This window comes from Calypte anna, chromosome 1, assembly GCF_003957555.1.
Source record: "Calypte anna isolate BGI_N300 chromosome 1, bCalAnn1_v1.p, whole genome shotgun sequence".
In the NCBI taxonomy this organism is placed as follows: domain Eukaryota; kingdom Metazoa; phylum Chordata; class Aves; order Apodiformes; family Trochilidae; genus Calypte; species Calypte anna.
In genome coordinates, this window is record NC_044244.1 from 49,913,166 (window position 1) to 49,939,826 (window position 26,661).

At 42.0% G+C, this 26,661-nt stretch overlaps 3 protein-coding genes and 1 non-coding gene across 9 annotated transcripts in view; all 4 read left to right on the forward strand.

Moving 5' to 3' along the window:
* Positions 1-9,801, forward strand: part of UBN2 (ubinuclein 2) — a 52,457-nt gene extending 42,656 nt beyond the window's left edge. The window contains exon 17 of the mRNA XM_030447084.1: positions 570-9,801. Within this exon, the coding sequence (XP_030302944.1) occupies positions 570-619 (50 nt within the window). The 3' untranslated portion in view covers positions 620-9,801. The remainder of the gene's footprint in view (positions 1-569) is intronic.
* A 471-nt stretch (positions 9,802-10,272) lies between these two features.
* On the forward strand, positions 10,273-10,345 carry TRNAR-CCU. Its single transcript has one exon. It is a non-coding gene; the product is annotated as a tRNA-Arg (tRNA).
* Positions 10,346-10,912: 567 nt separating this feature from the next.
* Positions 10,913-11,529, forward strand: FMC1 (formation of mitochondrial complex V assembly factor 1 homolog). Its single transcript, XM_008497059.2, has 2 exons — positions 10,913-11,140; positions 11,278-11,529. Exons 1-2 carry the CDS (start codon positions 11,003-11,005, stop codon positions 11,470-11,472), a joined length of 333 nt encoding a protein of 110 aa, XP_008495281.1. The 5' UTR covers positions 10,913-11,002; the 3' UTR covers positions 11,473-11,529.
* A 3,321-nt stretch (positions 11,530-14,850) lies between these two features.
* The window catches only part of LOC103531423 (putative RNA-binding protein Luc7-like 2), a 36,978-nt gene continuing 25,167 nt past the window's right edge, over positions 14,851-26,661 (forward strand). Inside the window, exons 1-3 of one of the 6 annotated variants that reach the window (XM_030469315.1) lie at positions 15,145-15,253; positions 23,459-23,529; positions 25,156-25,250. Coding sequence is in view for 2 of the 6 variants with exons in the window: in XM_030469286.1 (XP_030325146.1) it covers positions 15,429-15,576; positions 25,156-25,250 (243 nt within the window). In the remaining 4 variants the exon portion in view is untranslated. The other 5 variants (XM_030469310.1, XM_030469294.1, XM_030469286.1 and 2 more) reach the window with 5 other exon arrangements.

Below are 26,661 nucleotides of genomic sequence, written 5' to 3' on the forward strand. Positions count from 1 at the left end.
CCAGTGTTGCTCTATGAGACTGTGAAAGCAGATCAATTTGCTATATTTGGTACAACCATAATTTTTTTGTCACAGTGAGAGCCAAGGTTTGAATCCTAAAAATGCTTCATTAAAATTTAAAGGCTTCTAAAGAAAGGCTTAATTTCTTTTTTTTTAATATATATATTTTAGGTTGCAGATTGGGATACTGAAAAGAATTCTTTAGAAAGATGGCATCTTGTGATCAGGGCTCAACAGTGCTGTTGAATGTTAAATTTGTTACCATTATAAAAGAAGAAAGTTCAAGAGTCTCCAAATGCCACTGTACAAATTAGAGATATAATATAGTGATTCCTCAAAATATCTGTTAGCTCAGTAATGGCTTGTACTGTCAGATATCAGACAGTTCTTTTATGAGGAAGAGAACAACAGAGAAGATGAAAAGTCTTGCATCCAATAAAGGCAGTGTACTTTTTGGTGATGCTAAAGCTGAATGTGCCAAATTGCTGTCTCCTTTGCTGTAAGTTACAAAAACGAAAGTTAACTCGTGTATTTATTCTTCCCTTTCTTTTTCTGTCTCTAAACTACAGATGGAGGCCAAAGTAAAGGGGACACTAAGTTACAGCGGAAAAACCAGTGACTTCTGGACAAGCAAGGGAGCTGAAGCAGTTCTGGTTGGCTGACAGAATCTGCCCAGTTGGGAAAGTGCTTATTGTCACAGGGCTGCTGTTTCTGTCAATGTTTACATATTTTGATCCCAAGCACTGTGGTGAGAGGAAGAAGAAAAAGAAAACAATACTTGATCAAAGAGAGAAGGAAAAGGAGGACTGGTCCTCCTAGTCATGCAGACTGGTCATAGTTTGATCTTGCCTAAAGAAACAAGTTTTTTATCTGCTCTGATTGGCTTTTAAAAGAAATTGATCGTCAAACCCACAGCAGCACAAATATTTTTTTTTCTGGGTGATGTCCAGTGAAGAGTTGAAAGCATGAGAGGAGCTAGGATAGGTTTCTCCATCCGTTGTGTAAGGTGGAATCATCCACTTCAGTAATTCCCAAAGTGCCCAGTGTAAGATTATGTGTAGGTCCTGAGTGTACAATATGATTGTGGACCAAAGGTTATGTAGAGGTGGTGCTGGGATACTTTGCATTATAATTAAACCTTTACAAAAATGTGGTTTCTGACATGGGCATTTTTCCAGCTTTACAAGGCTGTTTGGCTTTAGGGGAGCCTACAGATGCAGTCTCATCATAGAGCTGTCTTCAAAAACAGATACATAGAGATGTAAGACAGACTACGGGGAAATCTCTTGCTCCTTGTTCATTTTTTTTTTTCTTTTAATATGAGGATTCCCATGTAAGGGAGGAAGGAGATTGAAAGTTTTCCATTTACAGGAAAAGGAAATCCACCTTTTTATTGGCTGGACTACCATTTCTTTCCTACATCTCCCCCCTTTTTTTTTTTCTCTTTTTTAAGTTAAGGCACACTGATTTTTTCAATCCTTATATTTGTTAAACTCTTCTTTTGCCTTGTGCTTATCTGGTACTCAAGTAATGTTCTATTATTGTCTAATGTTCTTTACTCATTCTATATTTCCTTCATCTTTCATTTAACTCCTCCCAAAACCCATGAATTATACTGATAAGCTAGTTAAAGAAAGCTGATGGTGACCTATTCCAGAGACAGGTTAATACTGCTTCAGGCATTAGCCAAAGAGGAGTCGTTCAAAAGCGACCAGAGGTGCCTTCTCTTCTGGGGGCTGAATGGGTTGTCTCCAGCATTTCTAGCCCCTGCTGGCCTGGGGAGTTTCTGACCTGAACTCTTCCTTACATGGTAGCACAAGACTGCAAAGCTGGCTTTTTGTTTTGTTGTGGTTTGTTTTGATAGCAATACATCAACTGCTTCATTTGTGAGGTTAGGAAGTATCCAGCACACGTTGCACTTTTGACAGTAGGACAGAACTTTGCTGTTGAGTCCCTTGCGCTGTCACATAAAAATTGAGAAGGGCAGAAACTAAGTCATGGTGGAAAAGAGCAAATAAAATAATAATGATGCCCTTCTCCCTCAACCCTGAAACATTCCTTTGGCCAGAGATGCTGAAATTCCTAATGGCTAGTCTTTCCAGTAGTTTTATTTGAGATTGAACCAGTCACTGTTGGTAATCTCACACCTTCCAGAGAAGCTCTGACCCATGGGTAATATATCTTCAATGTTTTTGCTAGATTATAACTTATAGCTTTCAGGTTTCTTTTACATGTGATTTATTTTTCTTAGACCAGACAACAATTTCTTTTCTATTTAGAGCTCATTTTAATTTTATATAAATATATATACATGAATTTAAGATAATATATATTGTGTATTTAGTATAAAAATGTTGGGTTGAGCTCAGCAATAAATGTTTTTGCACAACACTTTTGTGAAAGACAGATTGAATTAAAGTAAGATGCATTAGTTCGTTAATCTCACTCCACAGCATCTGCCAATTAAATGCTTTTTAGCTAGTGCTAATGTTTTGTATCTGGTGTGTTGATTAGCTAGGCTTCCATCTCCATCAAGGTTATTCAGAGTTGCAACATTCTAGTATGTGCAAATTCTGTCAGAATACATAAACTATTTAGAACACAAGTTTATCTGATTTGTTTTTCTTTTTTCTCCAGCAAAGGTTGAGGGAAGACAACTTTGGTTTTTAAGGCCTAACAGTTCTTGCAGGATGTTCATTTTCTGAACTGTGTCAAAGCTGATAACTTTTTTCAACAATACATGTAGCTAAGGGAGTTGCAGCAGTGAGCCTTCAGGCAGCAATATATCTAGAAGACCCTGTCTTAAGAGAGTTCTACCTCTTCTGTTTTCCTCATCAAAGCATCTCATTTAAATTGCCATCTTTTGCCTTCATGCTTCATGCAGGTTTAGATTGGGAGACTTGGAACCCTATATAACTACAGCACAATTTTCCTGTCAACATTCCTCTCTTCCTGGAAGTATGCCTCACTTTCAGTTAAGGAGTATCCTCTCTAAATCTTAAGGAGGGTAGGAATACTTCTGTATGTGTGGCCTATAGTGTTTCTCAGTCTTGGGAAACAACTAGTACTTACTGTGGAAATGGGTAGAAGGATGATGATGAGAATAAAGATAATGATGGTATGGTTTTTGTGAAGCCAGTTCAGACAGCCTGAGAGGGTAACTGTTGCTGCTCATTAATGCTCCCCAGCTTCTTTGCAACCAGCAATATGGTGATAAAAGGGTCTGTGCTTCCTGTTCTCCCTGGTTAAACTTTAGAAGGCCAAATCAAAGGAAGTAATAGGGTGGCTCCTAGAAATGTCTGCAGGCAGCATAAACGGGATGGGGAAGTGAAAGATTTCGGCAATGTCCAAATGCAAGATTAGGTTAATGTTTTACTAGTTTCTGCACAGCAGCTCTTCTAAAGACATTTCCCCCCAGGTTTTTGCTACTTTTTAAGGGCCTTTGTTAATAAATAAACTGAAGTTGTACATACTAAATAACCCTCAGTATTCACAAGCAATAAGAAAGCCAAGTAAAGCTGTCTTTTCCAGGCAGCAGGGCTGAACTTGGTTTGGGGACTGTGTATGAGCTAACATGTAAAGCTCACTGAAAGCCTCAGACAAATGCAAGCAATAATTTCAAACAGGTTTTAGATGTTAAAACTGTCTGGGTAATATTTTCTGCTACATGATCCAAAGTCCAAAAGTTGTTGTAGCTATTTCAGATCCTTTTGAGATACTCACAAAGAAAGAAGGCAGGCTAGATGACAAACAGGCTGCAAAGTTTCCTGATACCTTGGACTATAGCTGCAGCGTTCTCCCACTCCAAGATGCAAATGGCCTAAATCACTTTGTCCAGCCTTCTCTGTTGATTTGAGATACATAACTAATACTGATCAACTAAGTCACAAGTGTGGATGCTGTGGGTTTCACATCTGTTTTCTGCTAATCAGAGGTAACTTAATTACCTGGGTTCTGCTTCTTGTTTGAATCCGATTAAAGTTGTCTGATGCACAGATCTGGGTGTGGGACAGGTGCCAAGAGCCTGCTTCCTTCCCCCACTCCCATCACCTGACCCTTCCTCCACACTCCTTCTCCACTTGGTGCAAGACCCATGAGGACATGAAAACAGAGAAATCCTGCAACTTTCCCAAGCTGCCATCAGTTGTGTGAACCATTAACCCTCTGGGAGTCATCTTGAACTCCAACTAACTTTTATCACATTTGCTGCTACATTCGTAAAATGAACTTTTGGCTGTATTTATTAGCAAATTTTAATCTAGTTTACAGTTTGTTTGGTTTTCTTCTGAGTACTTTCTGCCCACACATGGATTAGAAGTGTTGGGGTGTTTGGGTTGGTTTTTTGGGAGTGAATTGGTGAAGGCACAGTGATCCCTTTTCTGCTTTTGTTTTGGATTTTTTTTGAAGATGGAATCGCAGGGAAAACCTGCAGCCAGCCCAAGCTGTGGAAGGCTTCCTCCCACACTTTACTTTCGTCTTTACTGAACTGGGGGTATATCATTAAAGGGACATTTGATTTTTGTTTGGGTTTGATTTTTTTTTTTTCTTCCATAAAACAAACCAGAAGATTAAAGCAGTAGGTAAATGGTTAATTAACACTTTATGCAATTTTAATTTTATAGAAATGAGAAGGTTTGGTAGATTGATTGGTCCTAGCTCTGGTGAAATGGCTGTTACCCTCCATGACTTACTTGATTCAGGCCTTTGTCCTTTGTTTAAGTGCCTTTTTTTTTTCCTTAATTTTATTTCCCTACTCTCTTTAAACTGTTCTCAGAGATCCTGAAGTGCTGGAAGGCATTTTGGAGGAAAATTTTAAGCTTGCCAAGATGGCTTTATGCTGTTATACTCTCTTCCCCTTTTGTAAAGAAAATCAAAAAGCGTGTAATATGTGTAACTTCATAGCTGCTGTACCATGGCATTGGTTCTGTGTGCTTGTGTGTTCTTTTTCACTCACGCTCACGCACGTGCGCGCACACACATATACAGCAATATTCCTGAGAAACCTGTTCATCCTTCTACATTCTGCTGGCTCTGTGAAACACTTTAAAGGTGAACGTTTGTGCAAAGATGGCAGTACAATAAAAGTGTATGTGTGAGTGTGCGTAAATGTGCGTGAGAGCAATGAAGTGGCTAGTGGGAATGAAGCTTCTTGCATTCTTCTCTGAAGGTTTTAGATTTGGATCTTAATTAGCTCACAAGTAAAACATGATGGGACCTGTCTGGCAATGTTATTAAATACTGGACCACTTCATGCAATTACCGAGTCTGAGGCAGAGACATGGCTGACAACCCCAAGGAGGTGGGAAGGGAAAGAAAGTTAAAATAGCAGTTTGCAACATTTGAGTTGAGCTGAGTTGCAAGGAATCTTGTGTGTGGCTCATTTGTTTGACACCAGGTATTGCAGGATTCTCATGTTTACGAATGTCGTCACTTTGTACCATGCATCACGTAAGAAGGAATTTGGTAAAACCTGCAGGAGTGTAGCTGTTAATTGAAGTTAAACCTAGCTACATTTCACATGCTGCCTAAATCATTCACCGTGAAACACTTTTCTAGTTCTACTTAATTAATGGTTTCTTCTCTTGAAATAATGAACAGTAAGTTCACATGTTGTTAGCTGCAAGTGAACCTTCATAATAGTGTCTGTGCTTGTTTCCCTATTCTCTCAGAAATAAGCAGTCTGGAGTAGATCATTTAGTTATTTTATCAGTTCTGTGTTGAGAATCTAATTATTATAAACATGTCTACCTGAAATTATCAGTTCTCATGTTGACTAAATGCTAAACTAACGTAACATGTTGCTTGCATCACTAGACTGTGCTTGTTCTGTTACATGCTTCCCCTGGGGAGGATCTCATTTTGAGTTGCAGTGTATGGCAGAAGCATTAACTTTCCAGAATGGGAATGGAAGGAGGAGTCCTTTATAGGTGGACAACCCAGCTGGGGAGCAGAAACTAAGATATTAAATACAACATATTTCTGTGGCAGAGAAAACCCTGCTATTTAGGTTCTTAGCTCGTCTTCACGTATTTTAGTGAACCTGTTTATGCAGAGTAGGTCACAGGCAGGTTTCTTCTACTGAACTAATAGTGCCTGTCAAAGATCAGACTATTGCTGGTAGCTCTGCCATTTGAAGTGGTAGTGAAGGTATTTCTTAATCTGCTTTGGGTGCATCAGTGAAGTTGCTTCAGTGGAGTCTTCCACATCCACCTGTGGCTGTAAACTGAACTAAGGTATCTTGTGGCTCTTCTTTTCTTATTAATTCTTTGTAGGAACACAAGATCTTTATCCTAGACAGATCATGAGATGGGGAATCTATGTGTGATGGGAGTTGACTGTTGCAGTCTTTTTTAACAAATGCAGCTGTTGTGAAAATCTGTGTCTACTGCTTAAGAAATCACTGCCAAAAGAAGCAGCCAGAGGTATGTTTGCTGGGCCACTGGAGAGATAACCATTGTGTGTGGGAATGTTCTGTTGGTGGAAACTTCTGGTGTGGCTTCATCATCCTTCTTCTATGACCCAGTGATCCCTTGCTGCTGTAATAGCCTTTTGGGGCCATATAAAGCCCTGCTGCTGCTATGAGTTATGCTGACAGATCAGCATGGCCTGGAACAGGCCCAAAACGAGAAATACAAAGATTCTCCCCACAGCTGTTTTTGCACACTCTTCATAAATAAAACTGTGTTAATCTTGTAAGTAGTAGAGGATGTAGGTCTGTAATTTTTAGGCATTTTTGACAGCTGTAATTCTACAGAGCAACTACAAAAAACCCCCAAACATGTTTTGTATCTAGAAGTGAATTTCATTGTCTTCTCCAGCTTAAAAAGTAACCATTAACTAGTAATTTTTTTCTTTATGGGGAACTAGTCCAAAGCAGTGGACGCTGTTTGACTCCTATCATGTTCAATACTAAGGGGGTTTGATATGTTGTTTTCTTGTTTGTTTTTGCCCAGCACTGTGCAGATGCTTTATCAACAGATAGTTCTGTTTGATAACATCTAGTACCAAGAGAAAAAGGGAGGGAGAGAGTCAACCAAAAAACATTAAGGAGGTACCACCATCATGGGCCAAATCAAGTAGCTGCTGAGGCAGCCAGAGCATCTTTGAGACTTAGAAGATTTCACCAGAGGACCCTGGGAGGGGGGGAAGAAACTTTGCGTTCTCAGCTTTTTCCAGATAAGGCCTTAGTTTGATTAGTAGTCACTAATATCAACTATGCAGATAAGTATTTACATGTTTCAGTGTTACATGCATTCCTTCCCCCAGCTACCCCTCTTAACATGTTGACATTTTACCCAAAGAAAACGGAGTATTTTTCTGAATGTCTGTACTGCAGAAGTCTTTTTTGCAAACGTGAAGAAAGAAGCTTGTATTTAAAAAAAAATATTTCCACTGGTGCAAAACCTATTGTCAAGTGTCACAAAGTTGCTTTTAGAGGGAAGTTTAAATCACCTCTTGTGACAGGTGTTGGTGTGTGAGGTTTTTTAGTATATTCATCTCTCAACATTGGTTTAAGAAGCCACAGCAATGTTCTTGGGTTTGTTTGGTTTTTTAATGTACAGATTGGATATGGGGAGAAACTAATGAAACATTCCAGATTTCTTTGCAGTATCAGAAGTGAATGACATTTTTCACTCAAATGAAGTTGCTTCTAAACAAGGGCAATTTTCAGCTACCTGGTAGCTGGATCTCTAAATAAACGCTAAGTTGCTATCCCCAGGTTATTTCTCACTGATCTTTTAGTCTTTTGTGTGTAACTACAAATAACAATTTAGCTCAGAGGTGAGAACTGTAGTGTGTGTTTTATTGCTGGTGATTCCATCATGTAGCAAGTAGTACCATGTTCTTGCATAGTTCTCAAGATCCATACTGGAAATAGAGGGAGAAATTTTATTTTTGACTACTGTAAAAAAAAAATTTACAAAATTAACTACTACTTTTTAACCCCCAAGTCTACTGAGCAGTGTTATATTTTAGCAGTTAAGCTAGTACCCTTGTTATGTGGTTTGTCTCTTGTAGTCTTCTTTTACTGAGGGTTAGAAGCATTTCATGAATAATCCTTGAAATGTTGACATTCTCTAGCTTAAGGTCAGATGTTTATAATAAAAGGATATCCGTGATGTTAAACTCATACAAAAGCAGAGTATTTCAGAATATTTAATCAGAAAAAAGGTGTGGGTGCAGGTCCCTTTAGTTCTGCTTGATCAAGTGTCTTGGTCAAGGGCAGAGCATCCAAGTACCTGCCCGCACACCTAATGGGAGTGGACACCATCCCTTGACACAGGCTTGGCTTCAGTATCCTTTGTCTGGTGTCACTTTTAGTATACATATGTTTTAGCAATTTTGCATACAGCTAGCTTAAAACTTACCTGACTTGTGATCCCCAAGACAATGAAAGGCTGTGAAGCAGATGGACAGAGTGTATATCCTGCCTTTCTCTAGGTAGCTTAGAATCAACAGCTGACTGAGGGTTTTGTTACAAACTAATGTTGACTCACATCTAGAATTCTTTGCATTCTTCAAACAAAGGAATGTACAGTGACAGACCTATTTGAGCTGGTGATTCCTGGGATACTTCGCTCAATCCAGCATGAATTTGTACAAGGTCACCTTCCTCCTCTTAATACTCATAGGGCTTAGTGATGGAGAGAGGATTTTCAACAGGCGTGTGCTTACCTGATGAGCTCTCCAGAAAACTCCCAGGTGAAACGTGCTCCCCTCTTGTGACAACAAGCCTGAACAACCAAATGCAGCTACAATTCTGTGGTTAGTACCACTTTCATTTGGATTTTTAGGGATGTATGTTACAATAACTTCAAGGGATACTGTATTCTAAATGTGATTTCTTTCCTCTCTCCTTATAAAACTGGACCTGAATGCAAGTTTTGAGTTGTTGGGTTTTGGGTTTTGCGCTTTGTTTGGTTTTTTTTGGTTTGTTTTTTTTTTTTTTTTTTTTTGGTAATAATCTCAGGACCTGAAAGATTGTAGCATTTAGTGTGTCTTAAAAATGATGTACTGTACCAGCCATGGATTTTGTAAATACACTTGTCTCCCTTTTTTGTATTTTGATTTTTTAAAAGTGTGTAAGGCTCTTTGCCCGAGGAACTGGTGCCTGCTTGATTTCCATCCTGAACCAAAGCAGGAAAAGGAAGAAGCTGCTGCCACAAAAGCCTGCATCAGTTCCAAATGTGTATATTGTTCTGGTCAGTTTAATGGTCAGTCTTTTGTTAGTTGGGAAGCTGGTTTGTTCCCCTGCACATTCCCAGTTGCGGCTCACAGAGCCCTATCAGGGAGGCTAATTTTAACTCTTCTGTATGACTACTTGATGTTTTCACTCCTTCCAGATACTCAGGTTTGCTATCCCTGAGCTGTTTTCAGAGGTTGGTACTACTGGCCCTCTGCAAGAATACGTGGAGAGCATTTCTAATTTTATCAGTGCTTTGGCCCAAACACAGTAGTAGGGTTTGTATCCTGCTAACCTTGCAGATGATGCCGCCTCCACCTCTCCCAAGAGGGACTTGCCTTTTTATTTTACTGTTTTCCTGAAAGGAGTGCAAAGATTTTTTGGCAGCAGACTTTGCTCTGGGATCCAACCTCACCGGCAGACCCCTGTTCTGCAGGAGGAGCCTTACTCAATTCGGCGTAGCTGTTCCCTGTCTCTAACTGCGACAGGCTTTTTTCATGAGTGTATTTTTTTTGTGTCATGTGTCTGTGCTGTATTAAATAAAGAGGAATGTACATATTAACCCTGTCTCTGTGGCTTCTCACAAAAATAAAGATGTAAAAAAGTTTTGATTGGGGCTTTTTGCTTTTTTTTTTTTTTTTTTTTTTTTTTTTACTGGTTTTGGGTTGTGAAGGTTGGAGGGGGTGGTATTATTTTTTTCGTTGTTTTTTTGTTGGGTGGTGGTGTTTTGGGGGGCTTTTTTTTTTTTTTGCAGGGTGGTGTGGGTGGTATTACAGCTTTCTTCATTCAAGGCAACCACACATACGAAAGAAACAGCACACGCAAGGAGCAGCGTTTTAAAACCAGCAGCGGAGTAGTACAGCAGGGCACTTCCCGTTTTGAGGGCGTTACTCCCAGCCGCAGCCAGGCCTGGCCTACCAGGCAAGGCAAGTACCCCCCGAAACCTCCGGCCCCTCTCTGCCGAGCGCCTTCCGGCCGCGACCCGGTCGCGGTGAGGCCCTGCCCAGGCAACAGCCGGAGGTGCGTGTCAGAGGGAGAGAGGCGGGGGCAGCACAAAGCAACCTATGCGAAGCAGTTCTCTCGCGGCAGCCCCAGTGGCCTAATGGATAAGGCATTGGCCTCCTAAGCCAGGGATTGTGGGTTCGAGTCCCATCTGGGGTGGGCTTTTTTTTTTTAATTTTTATTTATTTTACTTAAATCTGACAACTAGCGACGGAATGGCCGCCCACTGTGGAAGCTTCGCAACGCTCAGACAGCGCTGGCGTGGAACCCTTGCGTATTGTGGCTCTTCAGATTCCTCAGCGTGCCCCCTGAGCTCTAACAATCGTCTTACAACTGCAGGCGTCAGAAACACGCGTGGGCTGCCCATGGGCGGGAGAGGCCAAGGCTCAACTCGGCTTACACGGGGCGGGACCGCCCTCTCGGGTGTCTCCCACTGACCTCGCTTCGCAGTCCCTCAGCCTCCGCCAGCAGCCCGCCCACCCGCGCCGCGTCCCGGCAGGCGGTGGCTCCTTCCCCCTAACGCCACCCAACGGCCTGGAGAGAGTAGGGCGGGCCGGCGGCAGGGCTCAGGGGCTCCGGCACCTCCTCCCCTCGACGTTCGACCTTCGGCACTTGACCTCCGCCGATGGCGGGGGCGGGGGGTGGGTAGGAGGCGGCGATGTCTCCGCCCAGCACTCGGGGGGGCCCTCTGGGGCCGGGCCGTGCGCAGCCTCTCCGCCTCCTCCCGGCCCCTTCCCCCACCCGCCCCCATCTGTCTGCCGGCGTCCGCTTCCTCATTGGCCGCCCGGCGGTGCTCCGTTGGCGCGAGGGCGGAAGATGGCGGCGCTGGGCCCACCGCTGCGCACTTTGCGCGGGCTCCTGCGGGAGCTCCGCCACGCCGGCCGCCAGGCTGACCGGCCCTACCGTGAGATGCCGGCATACCGGCACATCCTCGCCTCCTTCCGCGCCCACCGGGTACGCGCGGGGCTCCCCTTCGCCTCCTCTAGCTTAACCTTGCCTGCCTCCTCCCTGCGGAGGTCAGGCGATGGCGACGGCAGCCCGCAACGCGGGTGGAAGGTGAAGCCCGCGGGGCTTGTTCCCTCCTCTCGCAGGTGACCAGCGAAAAGCTGTGCCGTGCCCAGCAGGAGCTCCACTTCCAGGCCGCCACCTACCTCTGCTTGCTGCGCAGCGTCCGGGAGCACGCCGCCCTCCACGAGGAGTACCACGGCAAGGGCGAGCGCTCGACCGAGGAGGTCGCCGGCATAGTGGGCTTTAGGCTACCTCAGCAGCCGGGAGGGAAGGGTTGAGATGGTGTTGCTGTGTGCCATGTTTATTCCTGAGTAAATATCCCAGAAATACGTTGTCGTGTGTTTTCTGTCAGTTGTACCGTACCGGGGAATCCTCTCGGTTTGTTCAAACACGTCAGATTTCCCCTTCGATCTGAATGCGTGGTTAAATACGCAGCCTTCACAGAATGGGAGGAAGGTTGTGTTCCAGGTGGGAAAATGCAACCGTGCTAATCTTGGTCTAACTTGTTGCAAGGGTTGTTCTCCCACCCGCATCCCCCCCTCCCCCCCCCCCCCCCCCCGACTCCCACAGGAAAAAAAAATCTATAGGTAAACGAATTTGTCTGTTTCCTCCAGGATTTTTCAGCCACGTTGTGTGTAAAATTTTCTGTTCTCCCAAGAGCAATGGCACTTTGTAACGTGAATGGATTCTGGCCAGCGTTGCAGTGGCACAAACCTCTTTCATCTTGAAGACTTTTCGGTGGTGATGAGCTAACAGGAAGAATTCAGAGACTGCTTGATAAATTATGTGTTCCTCAGTGTCTGAGCCATCGGCTTTGCTACTGTAGGTTTCCAATTCTGCTCTTGTACACAGTGAATCGCAGGAAAACTAAAAGTGAACTGATGGCTGCTAGGTACAGTAGGTACACAAACCAGGCTCTGGAAAAGCAAATTTCTCTGTATAAGAAAAGAAATACTGGTTTGGGTTGTTGCTGCTGCCCTCTCAGAAGAGGGTTAAATTATGACCAAGATACGTAAGAAATCTGTAATAATGATTTACAATGGATAAAGTGAGGCTTGTTTACATGGGGGAGGAGCTGTAAGGAAGGCTAACACAAGAGTGTTTTGTTTGATTTTTTTTCACTGCTGGGGAAAACAAAGTATTCGGACAGATAAAGCATTGCTTAATAGAGTATATAGATGATAGCATTCTCCTTCCACTGTATTCAAAACTACTTTAATTCCCAAAGTAGGTACAACAGATCCTTAAAAATGGGGAAATTTTGGCTATTTAGGTCATGTAAGGAGATGCTAACTACAAGTTTTAAGGTTCTGCAGACTAAAAATTTGGTTTATGTTTCTTGCTCCAAGTGAGACAGTTGGAGGAGTGTCTCATTCATTAAACTGGGGTATTTTTTGGGAAAAAGTGTTGAAACCAGGTGGGAAGGTACTGACCCATGTGCAGCTCATTAGGTGAACCTTATAGGAAGTTGCAGTATCGTAAAAATTAATACTCTGAGGAAGGCAGTGATGTATTTGTTGTGCAGCTGTTCATTCAGAAATTTACTTTCCAGGTGGATTAAAGATTTGCTCAATCCAAAGTCTGCTCCAGGAGAAAAATGGCTCACTGAAATCAGTTCTGGAAGAAACTGAAATCTACCCAGAAACAGAAATCTTTCTACGTTAAAAAATACCTAAATATAATAAATTGTATGTTGGTACATGTTACAGCCAGAATGTCTCCATTTTTCCTGAACATATTAAGATACTAAATAGAGAAAATTTAAACCCGTAGCTGGATATCCCCGCCTACTTCTCCTTTAATCCAAATTAATGTAATGACTGACAGAAGTAAATTTGTATGTTAAAAAGAGCAAAGGACATCTGAATAGCTGAGGAGCTGAGGAGCAATGGGGAGGGAATCTTTTAACTTGTTACAGATGACTCCTCTCTGAGTGCAACATATCTGTGAGTCCTTGTGAAATCCAGGTAACTAGGGGAGGTTGTTGGCTTTTCTTACTGGCTTTTCACGTTGCCTTTTCTCATTTTAAGCTAGTCTTAAAAGTTGAACAGGTCCCCGGTTGACAGCTAGAACCGATCCTGGTGACAGTCATTGACGACTTCTGAGCACTAGGTGGCAACAAGGGAGGTTTAGGCAATTAGGCGGTTAAGGAAAGCATAGTCACAAAATGCAGGTGTTAGAATAGATAGGAGTTGTCAACACCATCGAATCGTTCTGGTTGTAAAAGACAATTAAGATCATCATGGATCTTGGCACTGCCAAGTCCCAAACTAAACCCTGTGGTCCTGAAGCACCACAATCTACATGGTGCTTTAAATACCTCCAGGGATGGTGATTCCACCACTTCCCTGGACAAATTGTTTCAAAACCTGATGACTATTTTGGGGAAAGAATTTTTTCCTAATATCCAATCCAAACTTCTCCCGGTGCAATTTGAGGCTGTTTCCCCTTGTCCTATCACTTGTTACCTGGGAGAACAGACTGACCCCCACCTTGCTACAACCTCCTGTCAGGTAGGTGTGAGTAATAAGGTCTCCTCTCAGACTCCTTTTCTCTAGGCTAAACAACTCCACTTCCCTCAGACACTCCTCATAAAACTTGTTCTCCAGACCCTTCACCCTTTATTGACTTTGTTCAGACCCAGTTCAGCACCTCAATGTACATCTTTTAGTGAAGGGCCCCAAACTGAACATGGTATTAGAGGTGCAGGCTTAGCAGTACCAGATACAGGTACTGTAACGATCACTTCCCTTCTGCTGTCCAAACTTTCTGATACAAGCCAGAATGCTGTCGGCCGTCTTTGCCACCTGTGCACACTGCTGGCTCATACTCAGCCAGGTGTCCTCTGTCCTTTTCCACCAGGACATGTTTTTTCTGAGACCGCATCTTGGTGCTTTGTACACTGAGTTAGCTGCAACATGTAAAAATACCTTCAGTTTTACCGGAGGTTGTCTACAGAGCAGGTATTACATCAGTTTTTCACACTGGTGCAGCCATAACCGTGCTTTGCAGCTTGAGAGAAAAGAGAGACACTTTAAAAAATGTCAGTCAAGGAACTATTTCTAAGAAGCATCTTCCATCGCTGCTCGCTCAGACGTGTGCACCTATTCACCTTGCTCCTACCTAACCCAGACGCGTCCGTGACACGCACGCATCGCGTGTCATCACTCCTTGGGCGAGCCACCCAACGCCGAAGAGCAAAGCGTGCCTGCCCTAAGGGAAGGGCAGTGGGACCGGGCAGAAGGAGGCGCCCGTTACACAGCCCGGCTACGTATTCACGTCAGCTCAGCCAGGTGCTTCAGCACGTTGGAACCAACCTTCCCTGAACTGTTCTGGTTGGGTTCCCCCCTAAGAAACGGGGAGAATAGGACCCATGGCAGCGGTCACCGGCCGATTTCTGCTTCCCGGGGTTGGCCCTCGGGGCGGCTCCCAGCGGCCCAGGCCTCGCTGACGCCGGGGCGGGACGTCACGCAGCTACGCGGGGCCTCCCGGCCAATCAACGGACTCCAGGGGCCCAGACCAGAGAAAGGCTCGACGGACCAATCAGGGACCTCGCAGTGCGGTGCGTCACCGGCCGAGCACCGCTCGCCGTGGCCAATCAGCTGGCGCCGAGGCCCCTCCGCGCTGACGTCGCGGGGCGGACGAGGGGGCCCAGGGCGCGTGCGCGCGGGTTTCCGTTACCGCCGGCGCGCGCGCGTGGCAGGCGTGAGAGGAAGCGGGAGGAGCGGAGGGGGGAGGGGAGGCGAGGCGGCGGCGGAGGAGGCCGTAGCGGCGGCGGCACCCAGGCCGGCGCGAGGCAGGTTTCCCGCTGCGCCTCCCGCCGGGAGCGCCAGACAGAGGCAGCGCCCGCTTCCTTTCCTCCCCCACGACGTCGGGGGAGCGGCTCCGCCCGGACCCGCCAGTGACGCGAGGGGGAGGGCTGAGAGCCGCGCATCGGGCCTTGTAGGCCGCTGTCGGCGTGACTCGGCCGGGCCGCGCCGGCCCACCGCGCGCTCAAGATGTCGGCGCAAGCCCAGATGCGCGCCATGCTGGACCAGCTCATGGGCACGTCCCGGGACGGTAAGTGCCCCCTGGCCGGGGCGGGGGAGGGGAGGAAGGGGCGCAGGCGCCGAAGCCCCTGAGGTCACGGCGGTACCTGGCAGGCCGGCCGTTCGTTCACCGTGATTGGCAGGTCCGGGGCCCGCTCCCCACCCACCCCCGGCGGGGCGGGGCCTTCTCAGCCTGTAGGTCGGCGATGGGGTGGGGGCTTTCGGCGCGGCTGTTCCCGGGCTCGCGGGAGTCGGGCGCCGCCTTCCCGCCCCTCCCCCTCCGCGTCTCCCCGAGCTTCCAGCGCCAGCCGTTGTCTCGGCGTCAGGAGGCCGCGATGCTGTTTCCGCTGCTGTGTAAGATCCGCTCCCCGGTGGTTCCCGGGGCTCGCAGCGTAACCGCGTCGCCAAAGGAGCTCCCGCGGAGCCTTCCTGCGCTGCTCTGCCCTGTGGGAGACGGCGGTTTGCTAAGTTTGAGTCATGGTGAGGGGGTACAACTGAAAACAAATCCCCGCAAACCAATAGTCGGTTCAGTAGAGAAGGCTTGGGGTTTTTTCTTTCTCTTTTCTGTCTCGAATTAGCAGTTTTGTCTAAAGCCTGACCCAAACCATCATTTCAGTCAGCAGGTGGGTATGGCTGTTGCTCCCCGTAAGAAAGAGAGCGTAGTTAACCCAAGTGGACGAACTCTTGAAAACAAACAAGCCCCAAGCAGCAAACTAAAAGCTTAACATCTTAAAGGCAGTAATCCCAAGCGGGAGGTACTAAATACGCAGTGAGGTTTCGGATCGCCCTGTGGTCACCAAGTGAACTGAAGAATTACCACTGCGTAAAGCTCAGAATTTTTGTTGGGGTGCATGTTGATAAATCTCAACGTTTAAACCAGCAGTCGCTCACAAACCCAGGTAGCTTGGGTGCCGCTAAAAAGAGCGGCTTACACAGTATAGTATTTTATTTGTAAACACGAGAATACTGCACCCGAGGGTGCATTGCAATTAGCGATTATTTAAATGTTCTACATGTTGCACTCCCTCTTGTGGATGTGCTACATTTTGAAGCTTCGTGCTAAATTAATGGTTACCTGTTTTCCTGTTCATGGAAGCAGGATGTACAAAGGGGAATGCAACTTGTACGTGCTGTTCTCTGTTGGTACTGGGATTATGTGATCTGGCAGCTTTTTTTTTTTTTTTTATAATCTAGAATTTTAAAGAAATCTAATGAGTTTTTACATACCTGGTACCTCATGAATGCTTTCTGTTAAGTGCTTATAGTTGTTTTAAATAGAGGTGCAATAACCTCATTGGAAAACTGCTGCTCTGCAAAGACTGCCTTCCAGAGCAGGGCTAGTTAGTGAGTTGTCAGCATGCAGCATCTGGGCAGTTTTGTCTTGGCCCAAAAGATTTTCAAGTACTCTACATAGTGGCTGGGCAAATCTAACTGCTTGGCAAAATTAGAGTGTGCTCATGAAACTCAAGTCTTCCAATGTTGGCACCTTGATCGCTGTCTAATAACTATCAAAGACTACACAAAAACTTTAAAAAAGGGGAGCTGTTTTGAATTATGAGTGTATTTTCAATTGGGTGGTGGGAGAAGAGTATGACAGCTGCTTAAAAATGTGAAGTGGCTAAGATCTAAATCAGGAAAAGTAATTTTGAAGTAGATTTCCTTTAGCTTTGTGAGGAAGCAGTTATTTCATTGGTTGTTATATTACCCCCTTCAACCTACCCTCTAATTCCCAGACCGCATGTACTGAACTGATTAGAATCTAGCTAGAGAAGAAGCATTTAAATGAAATTGGCAGGATGAGCAAGGATAAGGATAAAAGACTGTAAAACTAGCTTCCATTATTGGATTAAGTGGGGAACTGGGGATCTCGGTGTAGCACCACTGTTTTTTTAAACGAAGTAAAAAATATAGTGGAGCATTTTTAAACTGAGGCATGTACAGGAATTGAAAATTATCCTTTTCTGCAGAGCTCGTACTTACTAAATTCAAGGCCAGGCTCAAGGTCATTGAAATATTCCTAGCCTTGAAAGTTGTGGAGTTCAGGGTTGTTTGGTTTTTTATGTTTCTATCATCTTCATCAATATTTTATTTCTAGTAGTATGCAAATTACAGCTTTTCATTTGAATTAGGCAAATTTTATCCTTTCTTGGTAGATCATAGCTCTCATTGTGTCACTTGTCCCCATTGCCTTTGATTTTTCCTTTACCTGGTAACACAATATAATTTAAAATGTATCTAAAAAAATCTTTTCTGGGTGATGTTTGTGGTTCATATTGTTCAAAATTACTGAAGTGTTTTTTAGTGTCCTGTAGTGTCCAGTATTTTATACTTTGCACGGTTTAAAGTTTTTTGTTTGTTTTGGGTGGATTGTGTTTTGTGGTCGGTTTGTTTGGGGGGCTGTGGTTTTCGGTGTTTGGTTTTTTTGGTTTTTTTTTGGTTTTTTTCTTTTTTGGGCTTTTGGTTCATTGGTTGGTTTGTTTTTTTGGGGGGTTGGGTTTTTTGTTGGTTGGTTTGGTTTTGTTTGGTTTTTTTTTTTTAGGAGTCTGGAATGTTAAGAGTTTAAAATTCTACCTATGTTAGAAAAGGCAGATCAAACAACTGATCTCTTCAGTGGGAATAGAATAAACTGAGCTGTAGATGGAAAGCCAGTGCTGGTCTCTAAATATATAGTCTATATTACTTTTTTGGAGTTACATCATTTGTAGAAAACAGGAAGGCGCTCTGAAAATGGTTCTGAAAATTGCACTCTGAGATTCTTAAACATGTATTTGGGAGGTGAGCTGTAGGCTCTAATTTGTGGAATTTTATGCATGCTCATTATACCTGGATCTCTGAGGCCAGAATGGAGTGGCTCCAAGGGAGGTGGTTATGAAATGTTGCGATAGATCTGCTGTTGAGATCTGAGAACACCTAGAAAACACAGTTCTGTATTGGTCAAATTAAATTGATTCGGGAAATACCCACTGAGGCATAATGTTGCTGTAGGAGTACAAAATATAGGCTGTGTTAGTAAGGAGGCTTCCCATTTTGAAGAGTTGTCCAATGTCAGAGGCTCCAGGCCTGCCCCTTGCTGTACCCTTTCTCAGAGTGCCCTATGCTTGTGGGCAGTGGGCCCGAGAGATTTGTGACTTGCTTTGGCAACCTGTTTTCTTCCTTGTCGGAGTTCTGGCAGCAGGATAGGTGTGCTTGCAGTCACATGGCACAGCTCAGTGGGTGATGGAATTGCTGCCTGGTGTCTGTCAGGGTGTGATGGTCAGGCAGCCTCTCGTTGGCTGCCAGGACCGGTGGCCTGGTGCCTCCTCCTTTGCCTTTGCTCATGTGACAGACACCTGACAGAGATGTGAAGCAGAAGGGACTTGGCAGATGATCTTCAGGAGTTTCCTATGAGTTGCAGTTTTTACAGTCTCTCTGGGATATGTGAAAAAGAAGTTGTATATTTAATGACAGTACAATTAAATCATTCTGTAAATGGCAGGTATGGTTCTGTTACATGCCTGGAAAAGCATATTGTTTAAAAACAAGTGGGTACCTTAAATATGCTTAACTTAAACTTCTCTTGCATGTTTCTCTGACAAGAAGTGAAAAACTGGATTGCATGTAGATCATGTCAAAATTTAAAAAAAAAAGTGTTTTAGATTTTGATGTTAGTAAAAAGTTGAACTAATGTAATATAATCATGACTGCAAGTTGGAAAAAAATCTTGAGTATGTCATCCCAAGTACTGATAACCTGACATACAGCTAGAGAGGCTTAGATACAAATTATTGAATACATGACATGGGTTTCCCAAAAACTGAGAAATAAGGAGTGCTGAAGACCTGGTGCTAATCCATATGTGCTTATTCATATGACTGTTCGTGTTTTTTTATTATTAGCAGTTAAATGGAAGGAAAAACTTGGTTTTCAACTCTGAAATTCATTAGGTATTTTTAATAGTATGCTTAGGCAAGCCCTTGTTTTGCCATTTCTATTCTGTAGAAAGTAAGAGTGATCCTTATAAATAGGGTCATAACTCCTTTATAAGTAAATCCAGTCTTTTAAAATTTGACTGAAATTTTAACAATTGATGATAGTATTAGGGTTTGTTTCTTTATTATTCCGAGGATATCGCTGAAATGAACAAAGATTGTCAAGTTTCCTTTTGAAGGCCTGATTGTAAAGATCCCATTTTAGCTTGAATCAATTTTTCTTGCTCAATGGGTTAATTTTCTGCCAGGTGAGTTACCTGCTCTGCCTTGCCTCCTAAGTGCTAGAAGGTGGAGCAGGGTCATAGCTTCTGACAATAGAGCAGAGGGAGACATCATGACATCTTCTAAGTGCCGAGACTTGACTGTTGTAAAGAAATATGGTAGTGGCTTTTTTTTTTTTTTTTTTTTAATAATTGCCACTACAGCAATATTGTTATAGGTTAGTAATCTAAAAAACTAGCAAAGTTAATTAGATTGCTAAGTGACAGGAAAATTTGTGGATGCTCCTGAGACTTACATGTGGTGATGAGAATGTTCCCCTAAGCATCCTGACAAATATGCCATGTGACCAGCAGGAATATTTTTTTGAGCCTTTAGAAATACAGAACCTTAATGTACAAAGTACCAATCTCACCACTTTTGCTTCATCTGCTAGCCTTCTGAGCTGAATTGTAGTCTGTAACTTCCTTCTTGGGTTGTTACTAGCACATCACTTTTGCTGTTGTAGATCTTCTTCTGGCATTGAAATTTTAAATATGCTTTTCAAATCTGTTCACATCTTAGACCGTTTTTCTGTTTTACAGTAGCCACTTCAGTTATCCTTAGAAGTGATTCTAAGATGTGATTTTTAGATTTTTTTTTTTTTTTTTTTTTTTTTTTTTTTAGATGTGTAATTTTTTTTATGGTCCTTGTTTTTGTGGAGTTGAAGTGACACCCCTGTTAATCTGGGTTTGGTAAACACTATATAGTAACAGAGATGTGATCTGTGACTTGTAACCAGTTTTAAAATTTGTTTCCATATGGTGTTATTGAAGAGCTCTCTGCATACTTAAAGATGGGTGGTGGATTGTGATTGGTCTTTTCAGGATACATAGATTTTGTTTGCCACTTTGCTTTACAGTTGTAGGCTGAAGGTACTAGGTGCTTTTGAAGTCAGTTTTGTTGTCAGTTGTTTGTCCATGACTGGAGGATTGCTAGCTATTTGGGTAGCTTCAAGTGCAGAAGCAACTAGATAGCCAGGAGCCTCTTGGGACCTTTTTGTTTGTTTGTTTTCAAATATAGATCATCAGGAAAGTAAAGGTGAAGTGTCTTGTATACACAAATTGCAAAACTACCTAAAATGTTGAATTGGTATCAGCTCAGAAATCTGAAAGCAGTAGCAACACAGTTTATTAAATTTTGTCAGTCATGAGTGATCAGCATGCTTCATGAGCAATGATCATGTTTAGTGAATTATGTGTATATTGTGGTTTCATTATAAAGTTGTGATACTTTAACCATTAAAAATGAGGGGAAGAAGTGAAGGACTTGAAGAGTTTTTCTGGTCTGTGTTTGAGACAGAATACAAAATGGTATTTGAGAAGAAGCAAGCAGGCATATTCACATTCATACTGCATAGAAGGTAATTCCCATATTTGTTCCACTTCTAATGCTATGGTTAAAAAATTGTTTCATTCTGTTCTGCATTCACAAATACTATTTCAGTCATAGTGTAAAGCAGAAGCAATCCTGCTTAAAATGTATTATTCTAAAGCTGCTACAGTAAAATGCATTGAGTGTTAGTCAAAAGAATATCAGAATTAGCTGCCAGTGTAGTGGGAGCAGGATCTTCTATGACTGCATAAGCCTCAATTAAATAATGATGTTGAATACTTGTCTCACAGGGAGTGCTTCGCTGGTGAAATTTGATACAGTCTTTAATGTGATATTCCATCCAAGTAGTTGTTCTTAGTGAGTAAACTGTTCAGTCTCTTGCCAACACGTTTGGACTTATGCTTCAAAAATTGAAGTGGAAAGCTACCTGGTTTTGGTTGATGAAGTCTAGTGCAAGAAGTCAACATGAAAACACACATTTCTGTCTGTGTAGGTTGCACCATTATTTTGTGATTGGAGGCTACAGTTGGACTATAAAGGCTAATTCTCATCAGTGTGCTGGGATTGTTGTTAGCAATATATTGTGATAAATCGGGGCAGTAAGAGACGCTGGATAAACTAAATTGTTGTTATAAGCATGTTATAATGCTAAGCACTGTTGCTACGTAAATGTTCATTCTGTTGGTTTGTGATTAAAATACACTTGAAAAGGAATGGCATTGTGGAGGCTTCTTAATAGACCTGGGATTTCAAAGTGAACTATATAATCCAACTACACATTATGGTCTCAACCTCTGGGTATTCCTTAATCAGCAGTATGAATTGGTCTGGAATATTGATGTTACTTCCAGTCAGAGTGTTGAATATAAACTAGAAAACATCCTTTAGGAAGTCTGCATTATTGCCATCGTCTCTTTAACATTTATCCACCTAATGTGCTGTTTCCTTATGCTTTTATAGGATATGGGATTTACAAATGTAGAATTTCTCTTGGTAGAGTTGTTTTTTGTTTTGGTTTTTTTTTTTTTAATGTTTTCAGTTCTGTTTCAAAGTTCTCCATTCATGTAGAAAATAATCTATTACAGAAATGTGGTTTGAGCCAGGTGTACTTTAAGTAAAACTAAAGGTGCTGTTTCTTGAGGAAAATTGAATTTATTGTTTCTGTATCTCCATGTAAGTTTTATCAGTTGTATAATTTTTTTTTCAAATGGAGAAAATCTAATTGGAAACACAGAGATGAATTTATAGTAATAGGTGTTGACTCATCTAACGCACTGGTAAATTACCTTGATTTTTTTAAATGAATGCAAGTCCTAAAGGTGAAGTAGTTGAATACTTTGCTGTTTTTCGGAAGCAGTATTAAATACGTTGCTGTTCTGAGCTAATATAATTATATACCTATTAAAACAGAACTTGTAATAAGGTGTGAAATATCAATGATAGCATCCCCTTTATAAATGTTTAAGGATAGTTTTAAAATTTAGATGACTTCAGCTAATTGATATCTAGATGTATTATTTTCTTCTTACAGAATATACAAAGCCTTTTTTAAAAATAAACATTGCTTAGCATTCACTTGGCTGTTTGACTGTATCAGCCTAAATACAGTCTGACAAAGAGAAATAATGTCTTGGTTATCTGACATACCACTGAAGTCCTTGGCTTAAGAACATATCTATTAATGTTTTAATTCTTAGAAAGCATCTGCAGAGATCTCTTGTGGTAGGCTGAATGTCAGATGTATAGTGGGTCTGCAGGTTTTATTTTGCCCTTCCCTCCAGCAGCCCATGTAGACCCCAGGTCATCACCTACTCAAGATGGTTCATCTGTAGGTCCACAGCAGAACGCATTTTGTCTTTGCAAACTCATCTGCACTGTTTAGGGGTGCTGGAGCTCACAAAATTAATATAGAAATAAATACACTTTCCTTTAAAGCTATCAGACTCTGGAATAAGCTGCAAGAGGGACAAGCAACTTGGTTTCTTTTTGGTAAACCTTTCTTTTTGGTAAACCTTTCCTTCTGAAACAGCATAGATTAAAAATAAATACAAATGTATGAAAGTGCTTTTCATTGCAAGGAAAAGGTAAATACCTGAATGTTTACTGTATGGGAGCTTTTTGGAAGTCTCTTTAGGTACTAGATCAAAGACACAGTGCAGACGGAATAAATGTTTAAAATGTAAATGTGGAATGTGTTCCTGAGGCTGCCATTGACCAATTACTGCAACCTTTTTTTTGTTTTTTTTTCCTCTCCCTGTGTTGTCTTTCCTCACTTTGGGTAATTACAATTATTATGCTAGCCACCTAGACGAAAAAAAAAGACTGTATTCACTGTATTGCAGCCGTAGCTTCAGTTCCTAGTTTTGGTAGTCATGAAAAAAGCTACACCCAGATGTTTAGGTAATGCCTGTGGAAATACTCCTTGCCAACTTTATCTGAGAAACCATGAGTCCTTCAGCAATTTTCTGGTCTTGATAACACTGACTTCTGCTGGGTTAGTGCTATTAGGCCATCAGCTGTACTTTTTTTACATACTTTTCTTGATTTTGTTCATGTCTTTATATAGAAGAATCTTTACAGTCAACGTGTATTTCTAGATGCTGTGTTAAAATTGCTGGCAGAGTCTATTATTCTATACAAACTGAACAATCTGGCCCCTTGTTTTATTTATAAAGGTTCAATGTATCTTTGCCTGCCTACATCAATCTGCAAGGGAGTGTCAGAAAGGCCCCGCATTCGCCGAGCCGTGAGTTATCAATGACTTTTCAGATGTGTTAATGAATGTGGAACAAACGCAGTTATGTGTTAAAAAAAAATATGGATCCACCTCCTAAAAAAAAGCAAAACTCAAAACTCTTTACTGCAGTAGCAGGCATGATTATAAAGGGATTGCTCTATTTTTTTTTAGTAGTGTAAGTATAACTAAGCAGTGAGGTTGCCCTCTAGAAAACCTATTGTTGAATTGCTTTGAAGCTGTCTTGTGGATAAAAGGTTTCAACTGTTGTACCTCCCAATTGAATTAGACATATGGTTTTGGAAAGTTATTTGCTTAATAATTTGAAATTTGGCCTGTTTAAAAAATTCTTTGTATTAGCATCCGATGCATAAAACTGGTATTTATAAAACTCATTACATAATAATAAAAAAGGCTTGACTAGTCAGATATGGGGGGTTTATTCCCCTTCGTCATAGCTACCTGTTATTCATTTGTCTTACTGGATTTTTTAATAGATTAAAAATTCTCAGTGTTTCCAGTTATGAAGCTATAAAAACTTTAACTACAAAATCTATCAACATGCTTTAAAATACTTAATGAAAGGAAGAGTCTGCTCTTTGAACTCGCTGTATGTCTTTTTTTCCCCAGACCTCTCTTTGCTTCAGTAATTCACCAGTAGGTTTTCAGTGGTTAGAGATTTTAACAAGTTATATTTAAATAAATAAATAGATAAATTATGAGAGAGATTAAAGTGTTTTATCATGCCTGTGTCTTAACAACAAAAGAGCTATAGCAGTGATCTCTCTTCCATATCTCAAATAGCGACAATTACGTACGTTTTCCCGCCCTCATCCCCAAAATACCAGCTGGTTACTGAAGACTTTAGGTCTTGCTCCAAGATGGGATTATTTAAACTTGCAATTGGACCTCAGTGTGTGGGCAGGTTGATGCTTCTGCTGATGCAGGAACTACAACCTGCCATCATGAAGATATAATTAAGATGTTCCCAATCCAACAAAGAGTATGTAGGGAATAAAAATGTCTTATGATACGGAGATGTGCAAACATCTGTAAAATAATTTTGCATACGGGCTATTTCCATATGTTTGACTGACTTTTTCAGGTTTGTAAGCATTTTAAATCATTCTTCTGCCAACTCTTTATGCTGGTCCCATCAGAAGTTAAGAGGGTGCATTGCATCCAAGAGCAAAGTCATAAAATGAGTATCAGGTGGGATTTGCTGAAAACTCATTGTGTATAATTTTGTGTGAAAGGCTGCTTTTATATGCTAATTCCTGCATACAAGTACATCACTACTTCATCCAGAATCAGAATAGGATGTTATATAGCTCATTTAACAAATGCTGTTGTAGCAAGTATGTCTAAGCCAATGCTTTCTTTCTGGTTTCAAGCACTTTTCATACTGCATTTTTAAAGGAGAAGTGTGAGAGGATTTTAAAATAGCATTATAGAGCATTAAAACATCCATTTGTATTTTTGGTGTTACTTGGCAAAGAAGCATACAGTGTTTTAAGTTCTAGTTTCCATAGGCTTTCACTATTGACAGGGCAGTGTTAATGCTTTGCATGTAACCTGCAGAACATGTCTGGCTTCCCCAGATTTCTAACCTGGAATGTGTTGATTTCTATATTGTAGGTGACACGACCCGTCAGCGAATCAAATTCAATGATGACAGAGTGTGCAAGAGCCACCTTCTCAACTGCTGCCCTCATGATGTGCTCTCTGGAACTGTATGTAGCTAAGTACTGTGTTTTACTTAGATAAGAATGGAGAGATTGAATTGAATTGTATTTGTTCCTTGTAATATATCATGTAACTTTGTGGTTTTGAGTAAATATATAGTGCTCTCTGGTAGTGGAGAGCTGTAGCATGATTGTATGCAGAGTCTCACATGCCTGCCATTCTTCTGCATTTTGGTAGCTTTCCCTATTCACATAGGCATACTTTCTTACCCTGTGGCACGGGTAAACTTACATAATAGAAAGCCTGTTTTTAAAATTGTTTCAAGCATTATATAGTTCTCTGCTCCACATCATTCCAAATGGCTTACTTGACTGGAGCCTTTAATGAAATAGAGAATGAAGTTCCTTTGCAAAATTCATAGCTGAAATATGTGGACTTGATAACTTACTTGCGTCACCTTGCCTCTAATATTCTTTCCAAGAAGCTGTGGTTTGAAATTAACCATAACTTTTTTGGTTGATCAAAGGGCTTCAAAGATACGTGCACACACTAATTCTGTTTGTTTTACTAGTTTTGGCGCTTGTCTGGCAGATTAGTACTGTTCAGCATTCCTTCTATTAAAGAGTCCCTGCAAGAAGTAGGTGCAACTGTAGCAAGCACAGGAAGAAGAGTAAAAATAAGTAGTAGATCTGAATTGAGAACTTGACATTTGTCTTAGTAAAAAAGGCAACAGAATAGAAAAAGCCCACATGTTGAGCTTCTTCCAAAATCTCATGGCTTGCTACATTTTCTTTTTATCCTTAAAGACAACATTCTTCCCTTTTTCTTCTGTTTAGCAAAGTATACAGAGTCACAGAACTGTCACAGCTAGACCATGTCCAACTGTCATACACCCCCTCAAAAAATTAAAATAAAATAAAATCATCATGCACACTAGAGCATGACCGAAGTGCCTCATCTACACAATTTCTAAATACTTCCAGAGATGGTGATTCCACAGCCTCCCTGGGCAGACTGTTCCATAACCTGACTACTCTGTCAGTAAAGAAATTCTTCCTAACATCTAGTCTAAACCTCCCCTGGTGCAACTTCAAGCCATTTGCTCAAGTCCTATTGTTACTTACTTGAGAGAAGAGGCCAACAGCCAGCTCACTACAACCTCCTTTCAGGTAGTTATAGAGAGCAATAAGGTCTCCCCTCAGCCTCCTTTTCTCCAAACTAAACAATCCCAGTTCTGTCAGCCTTTCCTGATCCAGAATAGGATCTGTTCTTCAGAGCCTTTACCAGCTTGGTTGTCCTCTGAAATCACTCCAGCACCTCAGTGTCTTTCTTGTAGTGAGGGGCCCAGAACTGAACACCTTCTTGGCCTTCAGGTTCATATTGAGTGAGGTGTCAATCAGCACCCTTAGTTCCTTTTTCACCATGCAGCTTTCTAGCCCCTCTTTTCTAGGCCTGTAA

Excerpts from the sequence above, each read along its gene's own strand:
- FMC1 (XM_008497059.2), top strand. The coding sequence starts at position 11,003 with ATGGCGGCGCTGGGCCCACCGCTGCGCACTTTGCGCGGGCTCCTGCGG. Across the intron at positions 11,141-11,277 it reads CCTCCTTCCGCGCCCACCGG|GTGACCAGCGAAAAGCTGTG; the intron begins GTACGCGCGGGG and ends CTCCTCTCGCAG.